We start from the raw sequence: 19,323 nt of genomic DNA, 5'->3' as shown, positions 1-19,323 counted from the left end.
CTCCAAGCCGTTCTGTCACTCAAGCTTTTGGGTCTCACTATCTGCCATGATCTTTCCGAGCTGGCTTCCAAAGCCAGTCGCCCACTGGGCATTCTCGGTCGTGCGAAGTCCTTCCTTGGCACACCTGAACTGCTCACCACATACAAGGCTTTCATCCGCAGCTCAATGGAATACTGCTCTCCCCTCTGGGCCGGTGCTCCTGCCTCACACCTAGCTCGGCTTCACGCTGTTGAAACCAAAACTTTGAGAATCATTGGAATCTCCCACGATGAAGTTAACTCCGAGGGCCTTTCACTCGCTCACCATAGGCAGGTTGGTGGTCTTTCTGTCTTCTACCGACTCCTCTCTGGCCTAGCTCCCCCAGCTCTGTCTGTGCTCTCCTGCAAATATTCCTTCAAGATGCACAAGATTTGCCAGCAACCCGCTTCTGGTGAAACTGCCAAAATCAAGACTCTCTGCTCACCTTCAGTCTTTCATTCCTCTTTTCTCCCACCTCTGGAACAAACTCCCTCACTCTCTTCAATCCAACTCCTCCCTCCAGGTCTTTAAAACAGCTGTTCGCCAGCATCTCTTATCTTCCCCCATCCAAAACCTTGATCTTTTCTACCCCCGTTAATTCACCCCAGATCCACTTTTTTGAAATACCGACTTCTTTCCTGGAAGTCCTAGCAGTGTCCATGTTTTTTACCTCTCCCACCCTCCTCCCCCCAAGCCCTCTCCCTCCCACAGATCTCCCGATGTCCCTGTTCTCTGCCGTTGTTGTACTTGTGTGCCTTCCTCTCTTTCCCCATCTTGTCTCCCGCTCCCTTATGTGTTTTATGTGTCAGTTTATGTTTTTTGTGATTGTTAGCTCTTACACGTGCCTCGATCTTGTATCCAAAATAAAACAAATTTCGTGGGCAGTTTGAGTTTGTGATGAGAACGAATCGATTCGAATTTGGTGAAGATCCGAATCTGGGTACTACAATCTAAGTGGATTCGTCACCATTGAGAGAGATGGAGCCAAAAACTATAGGTAGCATTATATCTCAAAAAGTTTTGGACAGATTACGACGTAACTTGGTGAATGATTTGGTTAGATGAGGAGAACAAGCCAATTGGATTTCAGTTGAGGTCCGGGTGCAGACCTGGCCTATCGGTGGGATACAAAAGGTAAACTGGTCAGCCTGGCTGAGGTTGGCGCTCTACAAAGTTCCGTTCTCGTTTTCGCCCTGTCCTGATTATTTGTCGTGTTATCGCTCCTCCACAGGCCTTCACACTTTACAATAGAAACATCTGATTCCAAAACAGCACAAATAACTTTTTGGACTTCTATTCAAGTAGGTGGAAAGGTGGAAAGGTGAGGTGGAAAGAACTGGGAAGTGGCCCTGTGCTGTGTGTAGGAAGGGTGTCGGAGTGAACTCCATTCAGTGTACAATGTGCGCTGAGTGGGTTCATCAAAAATGTAGTGGTCTGAGAGGGTCATTAACCAATGTGGCAGCTACATTCAAGTGTAAGGTGTGCACAGAGGGAGCTGCAGATGGAGGAAATGTTGAGTTGGATCTTGGAGACGGCGTGAAGCTGGAAGGTGTGAAAACATTTTGCTACCTCGGAGACATGCTGAATGGAGAAGGTGGATCAGACTCGGCAACGGTTGCTCGAGTGAGATGTGCATGGAAGAAGTTTCGGGAACTGAGTGGCGTGCTGATGATGAGGGGAGTGTCGTTGAAGCTGAAGGGAAAGGTGTATGCTGCATGTGTGAGAAGTGTTATGATTTATGGGAGCGAGACATGGGTAATGAACGTAGAGCAGCAACGAAGGTTGGAAAGGGTGGAAATGCGAATGGTTCGACGGATGTGCGTAGTATCGTTGAGAGAGAGGAAGACAAATAATGAATTGCGAAAGATGATGGGAATAGAGCCTGTGATTGATGCTGTGAAGAGGAACAGGTTGAGATGGTTTGGTCATGTGTTGAGGAAGGATGAAATTGACTGGTTGAGAAGAGTGATGGAAATGAATGTAGAAGGAAGTAGAGGACGGGGAAGACCGAGAAAGACTTGGCTAAAGATGGTGGAAGAAGAAATGCGGGCAAGGGGGTTAACAAGGAGAGATGCAGAAAATAGGGCAAAATGGAGAAGATTGTCATGGGGACCGCAAGGCTAACCCCCCCCCCCCCCCCCAGCTCTAGCAGGGAAAATGGCCTTTAAAATGCATGTTGTTGTTGTTGTTGTATTCAAGTAAAGCAGCTTCGTCCGAAAGAATTGCTATGTCTCATTTTTCTGGAATGTTGTCTTAAGACCTATGGTTTCAACTGTAGGGTGGGGTGTGGGGACTGTAGCCGAGATTGGTCATACCACAAATAGGTTATACTGACTGCCGCCTCTTTCCAAAAACATTGATGAGCCGCGTCATGGATTTGGATCCGCTGTGCCGCCGTCGCTCACGGGCCTTGGCGACTTCCTGCACTGTGCGAAGCAGCTGAACGAACATGATGGCGACCTCTTCTGGGTGCTCAGCCACAGAAAGCTCACAGAACAGTGCACCAGTCTCCTCGGCAAAGAATCGAGCATCCTCTTCACTCACTTCGCGTGCATGGCAGAGGTCTTGCTTGTTTCCCACCAGGAAAATAGCTTGTGATGTTAAGCTGTGGGTATAAGAGACCGTTTCATCACACAAGAGCAACAAGCATATTTCCTAGCATTTCATTTTAGACCTTCATATAAATTGTATGTAGAATCATATATTGTGTGAACTTGCAATATGGCACCTGTCCGCTTCCGCAGTGTCTATCAAAGTACAAAGACACGTACTTCCACCTTTTCATCTAGGATAGGTAAATTCAAGAGTTGTTGGTTGCTATTGGGAGAATGTTTGAGAAAATGGAAGGGGGGTTTCAAAGTTTTCAGAATTTTCAGAAACATTTTCAGTTTCAGAATTTTCAGTTTTCAGAAACCAAAGCTTTCAGAATCATTGGAATCTCCCGCGATGATGCGGACCTTTCACTCACCGCAGGCAGGTTGGTGGTCTTCTGTCTTCTACAGACTCCTATCCGGCCTAGCTCTGCCAGCTCTCTCTGTGCTCTGTCCCCCAAATATTCCTATCTGCACAAGATCTACAAATCTGTCTCGACAAAATCCCGATGATCAACTGTGCTGTTCAGTCAATCAAAAACTCCTTCCAGGTCTTTAAAACAGCTGTTCACCACCATCCCTTATCTTCCCCCATCCAAAACCTTGATGTTTTATACCCCGTTAATTCACCCCAGATCCACTTTTTTGAAATACCGACTTCTTTCTTTTGAAGTCCCAGCAGTGTCCGTGTTTTTTTTACCTCCCCCCCCCCCCCTTCCCACGCCTCCTCCCCCCAAGCCCCCTCCCTCCCACAGATCTCCCGATGTCCCTGCTCTCCATCTTGTCTCCCGCTCCCTTTATCATATGTTTTATGTGTCAGTTTGTCTTTTTGTGATTGGTGTTAGCTCTTACACGAGCCTCGATCTTGGATACAAAAAAAAAGAAAAAAATTGATTGACATACAGGGTGATAGGATAGTTCAGTTGAAGTAGGTTTGCCGAGTGATAGTGAAATTGAGTTCCTTTTTCTTAGACTGTCCTGGTACAGCATGAAGGAAACATTCTCTCATAATCATCCTAATGTTGTGCCTTCTTTGATCTGAAGGTAAGCTGTCAGGACTAAATTTGGTATCGTGATTTATCCTCTATGACCAGTAGTAGGAGTAGACGCAGTATAGTAGACGTAGATCTCACGGTGTCCTTTGTGAAGATCTCCAGGCACGCTGGTCAAATACTCAATTCCTGCTCTAACCTACAGGGGGCGCTGCATCAGCGGGACAGCCGCACCGTCAACCAATGATGTTACCCTTCAGCTTTGTGCTGTATACGAAGAAAGAATAAGACTGTGTTCACCTCTCAGCTCTCATTTGTTGTCCCCCGTCACACCGCGGAGCGAAAGGGGGACTATGGTTTTCCCCTCCGTCCGTGTGTCCGTCCATCCGTGCGTGCGTAAGCGAAGGACGGCATTCGAATTTGGTGTGTCGGTGCAACCCACGTCAAAATCCAAGATGGCCGCCGCCATGTATGTCTGACGCCATGTATGTCTGAACCTTGTGAGAGGAATATCTTGAAAAATAAGCGAAGTACCAACTTCTAATCTGGTGTGTGGGTGTATCTGGGCATAAGGAAGAACGCTATTGAAAATTGGGTCGCCACGTCAAAATCCAAGATGGCCGCCGCCATGAATGTCTGAACCTTGTGAGCTGTATATCTTGAAAAATAAGCGAAGTACCAACTTCTAATCTGGCGTGTGGGTGTATCTAGGCAGAAGGAAGAATGCTATTGAAAAATGGGTCGCCACGTCAAAATCCAAGATGGCCGCCACCATATATATGTCTGAACCTTGTGAGCAAAATATCTTGAAAAATAAACGAACTACTAACGTCTGATCTGGTGTGTGGATGGTTATCTACGCATAAGGAAGAACGCTATTGAAAATTGGGTCGCCACGTCAAAATCCAAGATGGCCGCCTTGCATCTTCCACTTTGTCAACTCACATCACTTCACCGACGGGGGACCTAGGCGTAACGCTTGTTCTCTTCAAGAAAGCTTGAATACATTAGCAAACTTTGCAAAGAGTTCTCCATTCTCTGTACCTTTATGCGTTACCTATTGATTGATGATGTTTATAGCATTTACACACCTGCAAAAGAACTTGTCTGTTATTATTCAAAATACCTCACCACCACGTGATTCAAAACTACCACAACGTTATTAAAAACACCACAACCACGGAAACAAAAGTTTGAGGGAATCGTTAAGTGACAACACAGACACTGCCCGGATGTGTAGATAAATGACTACCTGAGTTGCTGTTTTGTCATGGTTTACACCAATCATAAATTCAAACAATCGTAATGCACAAATGTTTTTGTAATATACGTGATATTACCTTTTATAAACAATTGAAATTGAAAACTTAAGTTGAAAAAAAAAAAAATCCTGAAAAAATTCCCAAAAAATAAATAAATAAAAATTGGAATATTTTTCAAAAAAAATACCCTTAGAACATACCGACGGGAGAGATATGTGCATACCAGAAGTTTGGTACGATTTCACAAAAGTTTGAGGGAGTACTTCAATGACAACACAGACACTGCACAGATATATATATATATGTATATACACTTTATACCCCTTTAATATATTATTACAAAGATTTAACGTGCTTGGCTCAATGGCCTCATGGATAAGACATCGGTCTCTGGAGCTGGGAAAATCATAAGCTTTCTCGAACCTGCTTTTTCTGCAGAGAAAATAGCAATGATATCTGTGCTGTTTGCCACATTTTGAAAGGCCTAAAATCCGAGTACGAGTTGGAACGTTTAGCAAGCATAAGTGAAAGATAAAGACGTTTACACAACTGATAGCAACTGCTCTGTCGTCTAAAGGTGGCTTGTTGATGCTGAAGACATGAAATGAAAACAGTTTCTGTTTGTTCAATTCACATTCATGAACATCTACACAACCGCACAAAGGGTTCTCACGGATCACAGCACTTTTGAAGAGACAAAAGGATACGAGTCGAAGCCTGTACGCATCGCAGCTCCTCTGGCATGGCATCCATCACAGACTAGTAAAAGGAGGCTGATGACGGATCAACATGTGTGACGGAAACAACACAAAAGCTCTGTCAACAGAGGTCAAAACCCCCAAAATGATTGTCCCCCACTCGTCTTTGTGAAAGCCAAAACCTGCTCTGCAAACTCTTGGCTATGCAGGACGTGCCATCTTCCACATCTTTAAACTTTGTCCATGTGATGCACATTTATAATCGGGCCTCATCAAGAGTAAGAAAGTCCTTCACATTCAAACTGGGATCTCATTGTAAGAAACCGTATACGCAAGCGATTATAAGACGTGCAAATTTTGAAAGTGGTTCGAGCGGTTCTCTGCTAAAGCATAAATTGAAACAGACAGAAACAGAAGGATATTTGATATAATTTTCTTTAAGTTGTTTGTGGTTTGCTTTGTAGTGAAGGTGATAATTTCAATACTGGTTGGTACCCAGAACCCTCACAGAATGATTTCCAACTAAAACAATCCTGAGGTTATCCCAAAGATTCAATAGCTCAGTGGGCTGTCGCTGCGTTAACGATCGGGTCTTTGGGTTTGAGGGTTGTCACAATTTTTTCACATTGGGCCGACATTTGAATTTACTCCTGTATATTAAATGTATACAGCGCCTTCAGAAATTATTCACACCCCTGGACGTTTTTCACATTTTGTTGTTACAGCCTGAATTAAAAATGGATTAAATTGAGATTTCTTTGTCACTGATCTGCACATAATACCCATAATGAGAAAGTTGAAAATTTTACGGTGTAGCTCATAGGGCATAGCCGTCGAGAACAGTGTTTGTCCGTCCGTAATGTCCCCTCAAACGTATACGAATCGGAGCTGAGGATCTGGTCACATGACAGGGTGATGTGATTACGTCTGATGTCATTATGGCGGTGCTGCAACTGACTCTCCACACTCCGCCATTTTGATTCCAATTTCGTTCAGGCCAAACATATTGTCGAACCTGTCATATATCACAATCGCCATGCTCTACCTTCACGTTTTTCATTCAGTGTGAAACACAAACAAACCGATTGTTAAAATGATCATCACATATCAAAAGCATCGGCGCGATGTCTCTTCCAACAATACGGTACGTCTCGGCCTTAGTGCTTCGGTGCTTCACCTTCGGTGCTTCACCTTCGGACCGCTTCGGACAAATTAAGCCCAGGTTTCTTAATACAATAGTGTATCGTTTCAGTAGTATCGTTTTTGTAATAATAATAATAATATAGTAAATATGACCATAAGACTTTAATCCCAATGTTGTGAATACAAAGTTAATGGATTGAAGCGGTGTATGGTTCATGAATCGATGATAAGCGGTGTACGGTACTAACAACCATGGAAGTAAGGAATTAGCCTCGGTTTTTTTATAGCATGTTATTAATCCAACCCTCGTGGGGTATATAGATTACAGTAGATCTTCGCTCAGTTCTGTAAGTAAAACTTTCCTCACGGATGTCGGGATTCCTCCAAATTTCTTTGTTTAATGTTATAAACAGAATTAGCGACTGTTTAAAAAGCTAATCATGTGTGTTTGTGGTTTATAATATTTTACAAGCCTGGCTATGCTGCTGTTAGACTTTCGGTCTTGTTTTTAGAAATCTTTACAAAAATAATTAGAAATGAAATGCAGAAATATCTAATACATATACATATACATATACACATACATATATATAGCGCTGATAGAAAGTCTACACCCCTTTTCAAAAAATTCACCTTTTGTTGCCTTATAGCCTGGAAGTAAAATGCATTAAATCAGACTTTTTCCACCGTTATTTACACCGTAACCCACAACGTCCAAGTGAAAAACAAATTCTACAAATTTCAGAAAATTAATTAAAAATACAAAACTAGATTATCTTGTTTGGATAAGTGCACCCCTCCATTCCCCCTCCCCCCCCCCCCCCCTCCTCCAAGTTAATACTTTGTAGAAGCACCTTTAGCAGAAATTACAGCTTTGAGTCTTCTTGGGGATCTCTGCATCAACTTTGCACATCTAAATTTGGGGAGTTTCTCACATTCTTCTTTGCAGATTTGCTCAAGCTCTGTCAAGTTTGATGGGAGCTTCAGTGAACAGCAATTTTCAAGTCTTTAAACAGATTCTCAATGGGATTCAAGTCTGGGCTTTTCTTAGGCCACTCAAGGACTTTCACATTCTTGTTCTGAAACCATTCCATTGTTGATTTGGCCGTATGCTTGGGATCATTGTCTTGTTGAAACGTAAATCTTTGCCACAGTTTAAGGCCTTTGGCACTCTGAAGCAGGTTCTCCTCAAGGATTTGCCTTTATTTGGCTCTATTATTACAATCTCCCAGTCCCTGCCACTGAAAAGCATCGCCATAGCATGATGCCACCACCATGCTTCATGGTAGGGATAGTGTTAGATGCTCGGTTTCCGTCAGATGTAGTGCTTTGTATTCAGGCCAAAGAGTTCAATTTTCATGTCGTCAGACCACAGAATATTTTGCTTCATGCTCTGAGTCTTTCACGTGCCTTTTTGTAAACTCCAGGCGTGCTGTAATGCACCTTTTTCTTATGAGTGGCTTCCGTCTGGCAACTCACATGAAGTCTAAATTTGTGAATTGCTGTAAAGCTTGTTGTCCTTCCGGCAGGTTCTCCCATCTCAGCCAAGGTACTTTGTAGTTCTGTCAGACTGGTCATTGGGTTCTTGGTAACCTCCCTGACCAAAGCCCTTCTTGCTCGGGTGCCGAGTTTGGTCGGACGGCCAACTCTCGGAAGCGTCTGGGGCTCTGGGTAGTTCCATATTCTTTACATTTCCTAATGATGGAGTTCAGTGTGATCTTGGGAACTATCTTCTTGGGATCTTGGGAACATCAAAGTTCTACAAACAGTTCCTTTGAATTCATGATATAGAGTTTCCACTGCAACATTCACTGTCAACTGTGGGACCTTGTAGAGAAAGGTGTTTCTTTCTAAATCCTGTCCAATCAATTGAATTGGCCACAGGTGGACTCAAATCAAGTTGTCGAGACGTCTCAATGATCAAAGGAAATTGGATGCACCTGAGCTCAATTTGGAATGTCATAGCAAAGGGGTTGAATACTTATTGACTCAAAACATTTCAGCTTTTCATTTTGAATTAATTTATAAGAAATGCTAAAAAAAAAAAATTCTACTTTGACCTTATGGGATATTATGTGCAGATCAGTGACAAAAAATCTCAATATAATCCATTTTAAATTCAGGCTTTAACACAACAAAATGTGAAAAAAGAAAAAAAAGGTGTGGATACTTTCTGAAGGCACTGTATAATATCCATTAGTGTGGCACTATATGAGTGGTGCCGCCAGTTCAGTCGGTTTGTCTATTAAACGATGCTAGCCATACAGATCCATGGTCTGATGATAAGAACAATTAAGTAAATTCATGTTTAAATCACCCATTAAAGAACGGTTTCTTCTCCTTAGAAATCACATTAAGACAACATTCGAATGACATTAGAAAATTATCAGGTGGATTACCAGAAGCTCTGCATACATTACCCACAATTAAATTACAAGCTACAAGCGGAGCCGCTGAATTTAAATAAAAACTCACTCATAGTCATCAGAAGAATATAAATGATCATCTCTGATGTTAAACTTCAGAGAATTACTAATGAACATGGCAGATCCTCCCCTTAGTTTATTGAATCGAGAGGAGTGAGCTCGATGGTAATTACTGGGATAAATAAAGGGGGAGGAGACATTTTAAACCAATTAATTTCAGTAAAAACGTTCAGTAGAAAAGGAAAGACACATGAAAGCCCGCTTGGAGTTTGCATAAAAGCACCTGAAGGACTCTCAGATTGTGAGAAACAAGATTCTGTGGGCTTTCATGTGTCTTTCCCTGAGGAGAGGCTTCCGTCTGGCCACTCTGCCATAAAGCCCTGATCAGTGGAGTGTTGCAGTGATGTTTGTCCTTCTGGAAGTTTGTCCCATCTCCATACAGGATCTCTGGAGCTCACCAGAGTGACCATCGGGTTCTTCGTCACCTCTATTACCAAGACCCTTCTCCCCCGATTGCTCAGTTTGGCCGGGCGGCCAGCTCTACGAAGAGTCCTGGTTGTTCCAAACTTCCTCCATTTAAGAATTATGGAGGCCACTGTGCTCTTGGGAACCTTCAATGCAGCAGAAATTTTTTTGTAGGCTTCCCCAGATCTGTGTCTCGACACAATCCTGTCTCTGAGCTCTGCAGGCAGTTCCTTCAACCTCAAGGCTCGGTTTTTGCTCTGATATGCATTGTCAGCTGTGAGACCTTATATAGACAGGTGTGTGCCTTTCCAAATCGTGTCCAATCAATTGAATTTACCACAGGTGGACGCCAATCAAGGTGTAGAAAAATCTCAGATGATCAAGAGAAATGGGAGGCACCTGAGCTAAATTTCAAGTGTCATAGCAAAGGGTCTGAATACTTACGTAAATGTGATATTTCAGTTTTTTTCTTTTTACTAAATTTGCAAAACTTTCTAAAATCCTGTTTTCTCTTTGTCATTATGTTGTATTGAGTGTAGATTGATGAGGGAAAAAATGAATATAAACGATTTCAGCATAAGGCTGCAACATAACAAAATGTGAAAAAAGTGAAGGGGTCTGAATACTTTCTGAACGCACTGTATATACGCTGTACTTGTCAGTATAGGCCTCCACACTTCAAGTTATGGCTTTCATTTACAAATTGCCTAACTGTATATCTTCGAGAATGGTGTGTTCATTCATGTAGCAAAAGTGAAATAGGAAAAAAACAGTTTACCAAATCCAGGAGAACAGTCCGTTGCATTAGAAGAATGGAATGTGGAATCGGCACCTTTCACGAGAGCATGCCAGAAACAATAAATGGGGCAGCGGTGTATCTAGCAAGAGCAAAATGGCATTCTCGGAAATATTTTACACATCTGATGTGTTTACCTGTATAGATTGGTCAAAGCACATGAAAATGTCTTTCAATCCTGACAAATCTCACACTCTCACTGTCTCCAAAAGGATCATATGGCAAACCTTTATATCTACTTTCTTTACAACCCTCTTGACGAAGTTCAGTCAATCAAACTCCAGGGTCTCACCATCAGCCATGATCTTTCTTGGGCAAACCACATTTCAACGTTGGCCTCCAAAGCCAACCGCCGATTGGGCATCCTCTGTCGTACAAAGTCCTTCATTGGCACACCTGAACTCCTATCCACCTACAAGGCTTTCATCCGCAGCTTGATAGAGTACTCCTCTCCCCTCTAGGCTGGTGTCCTTGCCTCTGATGTTGCTCGGCTTGATGCAGTGGAAACCAAGGCCTTCAAGCTCATTGGAATCTCCCATGATGAAGCTGATTATATGGGCATACCACTTCACCACTGCAAACGGGTCGGTGGTCTATGTCTTCTACTGACTCATTTCTGGTCTTGCACCCTCTGCTCTTTCCATGCTTTGTCCAGGTTTCTGCTGGGCACACATGGTCCACCATCAACCCTCCTAGTTAAACTGCCTAAATCTCGGATCACTGCTCACCTCCACTCATTTGTTCATCGTTTTGCCCGCCTCTGGAACAAACGTCCACATTCTCTTCAATCTCACTCTTCCCTCCTGGTCTTCAAGACACATTTTCAGTTTCACCACCATCTCAGATTGTCCCCAATCCAAAGCAATGATCTTTTTCTACTCTCGTTGACCCCACCCAAATCCTTCCTCCTAATATTCCAGTTTTTCCTCCTTGGAGTTTCCTTCTCCATGCTTGTGTGTTTTGCGTCCTGTTTTTGTCTGTTACGTCCTGATCCGTTCAGTGTACCGGCTTTTCCACAAGCCTGGACGATGTATCAAAAAAAAAAAAGGATTCCCTTAAAGTGACTTTCACCATTTTCAAAATGGGAAATGATGGATAAATCCACTTCAATGATCACAGGATAATCAACAGTATTTGCCATATTGGATACTAATCCAAGCACTTCCCATCGGTACTATTCAAGAACACTGTTGGGCAAGTTGAGAAATTCAAAATAATAATAATGAGTTCTCTTACAAATAACTTCAACATAGGAGGCCATTAGGCCCATCAATTTTGTGCAATGGTTACTAAACTATGGTTGTTTGTTTGTGCTCTAATTTTTAAATGCTGAGTATCAAGCAAGGCAGCAGCACATACCCTTTTTAAAGTCTTTGATATGACCCAGTCAGGGTAGGTTCAAATCACCAACCTCCCAGACTCCGAGCAGACATCTAACCATTATGCCACCGCCACCAATATTCTTATTAGATCGTCAATAATTTCAATAGCAACGAGAGCGGCACTCGGTAGAGCACATCTAATACCTCCATCAGGCTGAGCAGTTTGTTTTGTATCCCACTGATAGGCCAGATATGGATTCGGACCTGAACCAAAATCTCATCGGCGTGTTCTTGTCACCTAACCAACTTGTCCACCAAGTTTAGTCATAACTCGTCCACCATATTTTTGAAATATGCTATATATCGTTTTGGCCCCATCACTCAATGGTGAAGAATAACTTTAAAAAAAGAAATCTGAATTTGATCCGGATTGGAATCTTGACCAAAACAGAATCAATTCTTCCCTGTCAAACACCCAATCTGTCCACCAGGTTTAGTACGAATCCATCCACAACTTTTTGAAATATCCTGTTCATAAAGAACAGACGGACAAACAAACAATAATGAACATATGTCACCCACAGGGTGAACCGTATCTTGCCATTTGACCTTGACCTTAATAATTTCGTATGGTGAATAGTATGTCTTCATGACCAACGCACATGAAATATTGAAAGATTTTGATGAGAACTGAGGAAATAATTTTTTCATGAAAATTCCGTTTTTTCGTCATGACGTCATCAAATGACGTCATAGCGTCAAACTGTTTACAGATCTGGGAAGCACTCATCAAGGGCATTCATATGAGGTATTACTCGATATGGTACCTACGATTTCAAAATTTGACCTTGGGGTCAATAATTTTCGACCTCCAGCGCTAACCATGAAGGTCAAGGCCGATCGCCACCAAAAACTAATCAGCTGAGCGCCGGACCATATACTAGATTCCCATGAAGTTTGGAGACGATCCGATCAAAGTTACTCAAAAAATTAGTGTTTCGTCGACCTCCATGATTGACCACAAAGTGACCTTGACCTTTGACCTTGACCTTCACAATTTTGTGTGCTGAAGGGTATCTCTATAGGACTCTGATATGCGAAGTTACAGGAGTTTCCAATAATAACTGTGGTCTACAGAGTGACCTAAACAATGCGAACTAAAGCAATACAATATACATGAAAAGTGCAGTTTTTTCGTCATAACGCCGTCAAATGACGTCACATTGTCAAACTAGTTATATGTTTGGAAAGCACTCAACAAGGGCTTCAATTTGAGGTACTACTCGATATGGTAACTGAAACTTGAAAATTTTACCTTTTGGTCAAAATTGAATGACCTTCAAAATGACCTTGAAGGTCAAGGCCGATCGACACCAAAAACTAATCAACTGAGCGCCATACCACACCCTATATACCCACCAAGTTTGGAGATCATAAGATCAAAGTTACTCAAAAAATAAGGGTTTCGTAATTTGACCTTGGGGTCAATAATTTTCGACCTCCAGCGCTAACCATGAAGGTCAAGGCCGATCGCCACCAAAAACTAATCAGCTGAGCGCCGGACCATATACTAGATTCCCATGAAGTTTGGAGACGATCCGATCAAAGTTACTCAAAAAATAAGGGTTTCGTTGACCTCCATGATTGACCGCAAAGTGACCTTGACCTTTGACCTTGACCTTCATAATTTTGTGTGCTGAAGGGTATCTCTATAGGACTCTGATATGCGAAGTTACAGGAGTTTCCAATAATAACTGTGGTCTACAGAGTGATCTAAACGTGAAAAAAAAATGATTAACCACAAACAAAAAAACAAAAAAACAAACAAACAAACATACAAGCTGACTGATACATCTTGCAAAAACTTCGTTTTGGCAAGATAAAAATGTCATGCATAGCACGATACTTGCGAAATCCTGAAAATAAGTTGTAGTCCTTTTGCCTATGTTGAACTTTTGGCGTATGTTGACTTCAAAAAATAATTGATGGTTGAATTCAGTGACCTGATGTGAAAATCCTGTTCAAATTTCAAGTCAATCAGATGAAAATTGATGATTTTAGAATTTGACCTGTGTTGACCTTTTCACTTTAAGACCTCAAAAATAATTGGTAGTTGAATTCAGTGTCCAGATCTGCAAATCCTCTTGAAATCTCAAGTCAATCGGATGAAAATTGAGGATTTTAGAAATTACACCTTGTTATTAACCTTTGGCCTACGTTGACCTTTTGGCCTATGTTGACCTAAAAAATAATTGGTAGTTGAATTCAGTGTCCACATATGCAAATCCTCTTGAAATTTCAAGTCAATCTGATGAAAATTGAGGATTTTAGAGATTACACCTTAAGTTGTTGACCTTTGGACTATGTTGACCTTTTGGCCTATGTTGACCTCAAAAATAATTGGTGGTTGAATTCAGTGTCCAGATATGCAAATCCTCTTGAAATTTCAAGTCAATCGGATGAAAATTGAGGATTTTAGAAATTACACCTTAAGTTGTTGTCCTTTGGCCTATGTTGACCTTTTGGCCTATGTTGACCTCAAAAATTAATTGGTGGTCGAATTCAGTGACCTGATGTGCTAATCTTGAAATTTCAAGTCAATCAGATGAAAATTGAAGATTTTAGAAATTTGGCAAAGTTGTTGCATGGCCTATGTTCAACCTTTGACCACTTCATTATGACCAACTCTACCATTTCGTGAAGTTTCGTCAAGATCGGTATAAAATTATGAAATGTAGGTGATTGGCATACAAACAGACAGACGGACAGAATAACGCACATGACCAACAAATACACGTACTTGAAATTTTTTGATTTTCGCAAGTAAAAAACAGGGGTGAAAACACTACGTCCGTCCACCCAACTTCGGTGGTGAAAGTAATAAAATAAGTACATTTTAAATTATTCAAACCTCCAAAAACCATCACACCAGTAATATCAAATAGCCTGAAATGCTTCACATTAGTAAGTTAATTAAGAAATCATCTGACGTCTGGACTGTCTCACAAGTCATAAATAACACCAAATGTTCACGTTCATCCACACCTGTCTAAATGTAAAGATTAGCAACTCATCATTATACAGAACTCATCTCATATCTTCCCCAACCCAAAACAATGATCTTTTCTGCTCTCGTTAACCCAACACCACACCAATCCCTCCTCCAAAATTTCCAGTTTTCGACTATGTATACAAACAAAAACAACCCACCTTTTACAGCTCTTTTTCAAGTTGGAGATGAGAGATTTAGCTTCACGGAAGGTCACGTGGTCACTGATATCATAGACCACCACAAACGCATCTGCCCACCGTACTTGCTCCACCAGCTCCGTCCTGTTGTGGCACAACTGCGGACAACACATGCCTATTCGTCTAGAATTCATTTTTTACTAACAGAAGTCGAAGTTATTATTAACAGAACATTCACTGGTTGCAAAAAGTATTTAAAGTCCCTTAGGTCAGTACTTGGTGGAAGCACTTTTTGCAGCAATGACTGCTTATGGGTATCTTTGGGTAGGTCTGCACCAGCTTTGCACAGTGACATGGTGAAAACTTTTCCCATCTTCACATGAAAATTGCTCTAGTTCTGCCAAGTTTCATGGCGATCGTCTATGGACTGCAATCTTCAAGTGTCACCATAAATGTTCAATTGAGTTAAAGTCTGGACTTTGACTGGAACACTCAATAACATTTCTTTTCTTCTTATTCAGCCACTCCAATGTGGCTTTAGCTTTGTGCTTCTGGTCATTATCTTGCTGATATGTGAATCTCCTATCCAGTTTAATATTCATGGCTGACTCGAGCAGGTTTTCATCAAGGATTCTCTTATACTTTGCACCATCCATTGTCCCTTCTATCCTGCTAAGATTGCCAGTTCCTGCTGATGAAAAGCAGCCACATAACATGATGCTGCTGCCACCATGCTTGACAGTCGGGATGGTGTTAACTGGGTGATGTTCAGTTAGGCTTGCGCTTTAACCACTAAACGTTTCTCCACATGCCTGCAGTATCATTACGCTGCTTTTTCGGAAACTCCAGACAAGCTTTCAGGTGCGTCTTTTTCAGTCATGGCTTCTTTCTTGCCACCTCTCCATAGAGGCCAGCTTTGTGAAGGGAACTGGATATTGTTGATTGATGACCACTAACCCCCATCTGAGACAGAGCCTTGCAGATCTTTCAAAGTCATTGTTGGATTTACAGTGACATCCCGTATAAGATGGTCAAACTAGTTTCCTGCATGCCAAGCTGCTGAGTTTGTTTGGGCGACCTGATCTGGGTAGTCTGGGTGGTATGATACGTCTTCCGCTTTTTAATGAAAGATTTCACCGACTCAAAGGGATAATGAGTGACTTTGAAGTCTTCTTATAACCCTCTCCTGAACGGAGCTTCTCCACCACTTTGTCTGACTTCTTTGGAAAGCTCCTTGTTACCCTGCGCAAAGCAAACAGCGGGGTTAAGCATTCAGTTACGTACGTACGTACATGTGCCGTGTGCCACGTGCCATACGTGTCTGCATTTTAAAAATACATTTTCTCGACAACCGTTGGTCTGATTGACATGAAATTTTCACCATAGGAGAGCCTCCTCCTGTAGAATATTTTAATGATTATGACATCATTGGTCACGTGGTACAGGCGCCATCTTGGAAAAACTTCGCACCTCTATATCTCTGAAACCACTCCATTGAAAAAATTGAGACCTGGCTCATTGTCAAGTACTCCCCATGGGGAATAAGATATGTTAATGATGATGTCATCGTGCCTTCGTTATGACGTAATAATTCGACAAGTACATCACTTATCCGATCATTATTTTAAAATTTTCAGCTACTGTTGGTCTGATGGACACGAAATTTTCACCATAGGACAGCCTCCTCCTTTCGAATATTTTAATGATAATCATGACGTCATAGGTCATGTGGTACAGGCGCCATCTTGGAAAAACCGATGTCCCTGCCCGATGTCCCTGCTCTCAAATGTTGTTTGTGTGCTTCCCCTTCTCTCCCCATCTTGTCTACTGCTCCCCTTATTATATACTTTGTGTGTCTGTTTGATTTTTTTTGTGTGATTAATGTTAGCTCTTTCACGAGCCTCGATTCTGTATACAAAAAAAAAACAAAAAAAAAACCGAAATATGTTGCACCTCTATTATCTCCAAAACGGCTGCATGCAAAAAATTGAAACATGGCTCATTGTAAATAAATCCATATGGGGAATAGATGTTGTTAACAATGACGTCAATTGTGCCATAATTATGACGTCATAATTCGACAGGGACAACGCTTTGTCTGATCAGTTTGAAATGTATTGAGCATGATCTATGCAACAATTATATTAGAGAATATAAATTTATGATGTCATGGCTCACGTGGTCTGGCAGCCATATTGGATCAAAGAAAAAAAAATGTTCAAAAACAGAAGAGTTGGCTCGCAACAAGTTGACTGCGCAGGGTAAGTATTCTATGAATACCATCTAGTTACCCTCGCCAGAGGAGAGGGTATTGCATTTGAGTCCGTTTGTTTGTTTGTTACTTGGCGAAAAAAAAAATTTTTTTTTGCAAGTATGTTGCTCACCGGTTTGTGTGTGTTTGTTTGCTTGTGTGTGTGTTTGTTTGTCTGTCCGCTCACTTATACTTGCCTAGAGGACACAATTTTAAACCGATCTTCACGAAACTTTACCAAATGGTGGAGTTCGTGGTCCGACAAAATCCTATGTATTTTTGGGGTCAAAAGGTCAACATAGGCCAAAGGTCAACTACTTTTTTCAAATTTCGAAAATCCTCAATTTTCATCCGATTGCTTTGAAATTTGAATAGGATTTACATATCAGCAAACTGAATTCAACCACCAACTATTTTTGAGATCAGCATGGGCCAAAAGGTCAACATAGGCCAAAGGTCAACAACCATTTCAAAATTTTAAAATCCTCAATTTTCATCCGATTGATTTGAAATTTGAATAGGATTTACATATCGGCAAACTGAATTCAACCACCAACTATTTTTGAGATCAACATTGGCAAAAAGGTCAACATAGGCCAAAGGTCAACCACCTTTTTTCAAATTTCTAAAATCCTCAATTTTCATCCGATTGACTTGAAATTTGAATAGGATATACGTGTCGGCTTACTGAATTCAACCCACAACTATTTTTGAGATCAGCATGGGCCAAAAGGTCGATGTAGGCCAAAGGTCAACAACTTATTTTTGAATTTCTAAAATCCTCAATTTTCATCCGATTGACTTGAAATTTGAAAAGGATTTTTATATCACCTTACTGAAAGCAACCACCAACAATTTTTGAGGTCAAAATAGGCCAAAAGGGCAACATTGGCCGAATTTCTAAAATTGTCAATTTTCATCCGATTAACAAACTTTGAAGACGGTTTGCATATCAGGTCACTGAATTCAACCACTAATTATTTTTGAGGTCAAAAGGATGCTCCACTGAGTGCCATGCTACTTTGTTCTGTTTTGTCAAGTGTCACTCCATGAGTGATTTTTCATCTGTTTGTTTGTCTGTCCACACAGAATAAATATGATTTTCTCTGCAACCGTTGGTCCGATTGACAGGAAATTTTCACCATAGGTGCAACTCCACCTGTATAATTTTTAAATGATAATTATGACGTCATAGGTCACGTGGTTCGGCCGCCATCTGGGAAAAACCGAAAACTTTGCACCTCTATATCTCCAAAAGCGCTAAATAGAAAAAATTGAGACATGGCTCATTGTAAAGAACTCTCCATGGGGAATAAAATGTGTTAATCATGATGTCATAGGTGCCTCCATTATGACGTCATAATTCGACAAGTACAAAACTTCATCCAATCAAGATGAAATTTCTTGAGCGCCATGTCGGCATAAACTCGTGGAGAAAAAAAAATGATGACGTCATCGGTCACGTGTTTCGGCCGCCATCTTGGAAAAACCGAAAAATTTTGCACCTCTATATCTCCAAAAGCACTGAATAGAAAAAATTGAGACATGGCTCATTGTAAAGAACTCTCCATGGGGAATAAAATATGTTAATGATGATGTCATAGGTGCCTCCATTATGACGTCATAATTCAACAAGTACAAAACTTCATCCGATCAAGATGAAATTTCTTGAGCATAATCTAGGAATAAATTAGTTTAGAAAAAAAGATGACGTCATCGGTCACGTGGTTCGGCCGCCATATTTCTTTTAACACAAAAGCCTTAAAAACCACTGAAAATACATCCTGGCGAGGGTTTGCAATCTCTGCTCTTTTTCTTGTTCTTCATGCTTTCCTTGTTAGTTGACCAAGTGAGTTGCACCTTAGAACTCCTTAGATAAGTCGAAGAGCTTAATTTTTAGGTTAAACCACTGATTACATACAGATGAAACTTATTACACTTGTATTGTAACCTTTAAAAAAATAATTTGGTCCTGAAGTGATTTAGGATCAATTAGGCAAAGGGTTTGAATATTTATGCAACTGAGAATCATCTGATTTTCTCCGTTAATGTAACTTATTCACATTGTATATGCATTTTTTAGCTTTATCATTTTGGAGTAGTTTGTGAGGACTATATATGAAGTTTGATTTGAAAGCATCATGAAATAAGCTCAGGTAGCATCAAAATG

The 19,323-nt window shown here is 41.2% G+C and overlaps 1 protein-coding gene across 2 annotated transcripts in view; it reads right to left on the bottom strand.

Annotated features, from left to right (window-relative positions):
• Window positions 1-2,169: 2,169 nt before the first annotated feature.
• RERGL (RERG like) overlaps window positions 2,170-19,323 on the bottom strand; it is a 76,921-nt gene continuing 59,767 nt past the window's right edge. For both annotated transcript variants that reach the window (XM_068097821.2, XM_068097826.2), the window contains 2 exons: window positions 14,924-15,060; window positions 2,170-2,623 (listed from right to left, as the gene is read on the bottom strand). In XM_068097821.2, the coding sequence (XP_067953922.1) occupies window positions 2,344-2,623; window positions 14,924-15,060 (417 nt within the window). In that variant the 3' untranslated portion in view covers window positions 2,170-2,343. The remainder of the gene's footprint in view (window positions 2,624-14,923; window positions 15,061-19,323) is intronic.

This window comes from Myxine glutinosa, chromosome 1 (genome assembly GCF_964187855.1).
Source record: "Myxine glutinosa chromosome 1, kmMyxGlut1.1, whole genome shotgun sequence".
In the NCBI taxonomy this organism is placed as follows: domain Eukaryota; kingdom Metazoa; phylum Chordata; class Myxini; order Myxiniformes; family Myxinidae; genus Myxine; species Myxine glutinosa.
The sequence above is the reverse complement of the archived record's forward strand: the minus strand, read 5'-3'. Positions and strand labels throughout refer to the sequence as shown.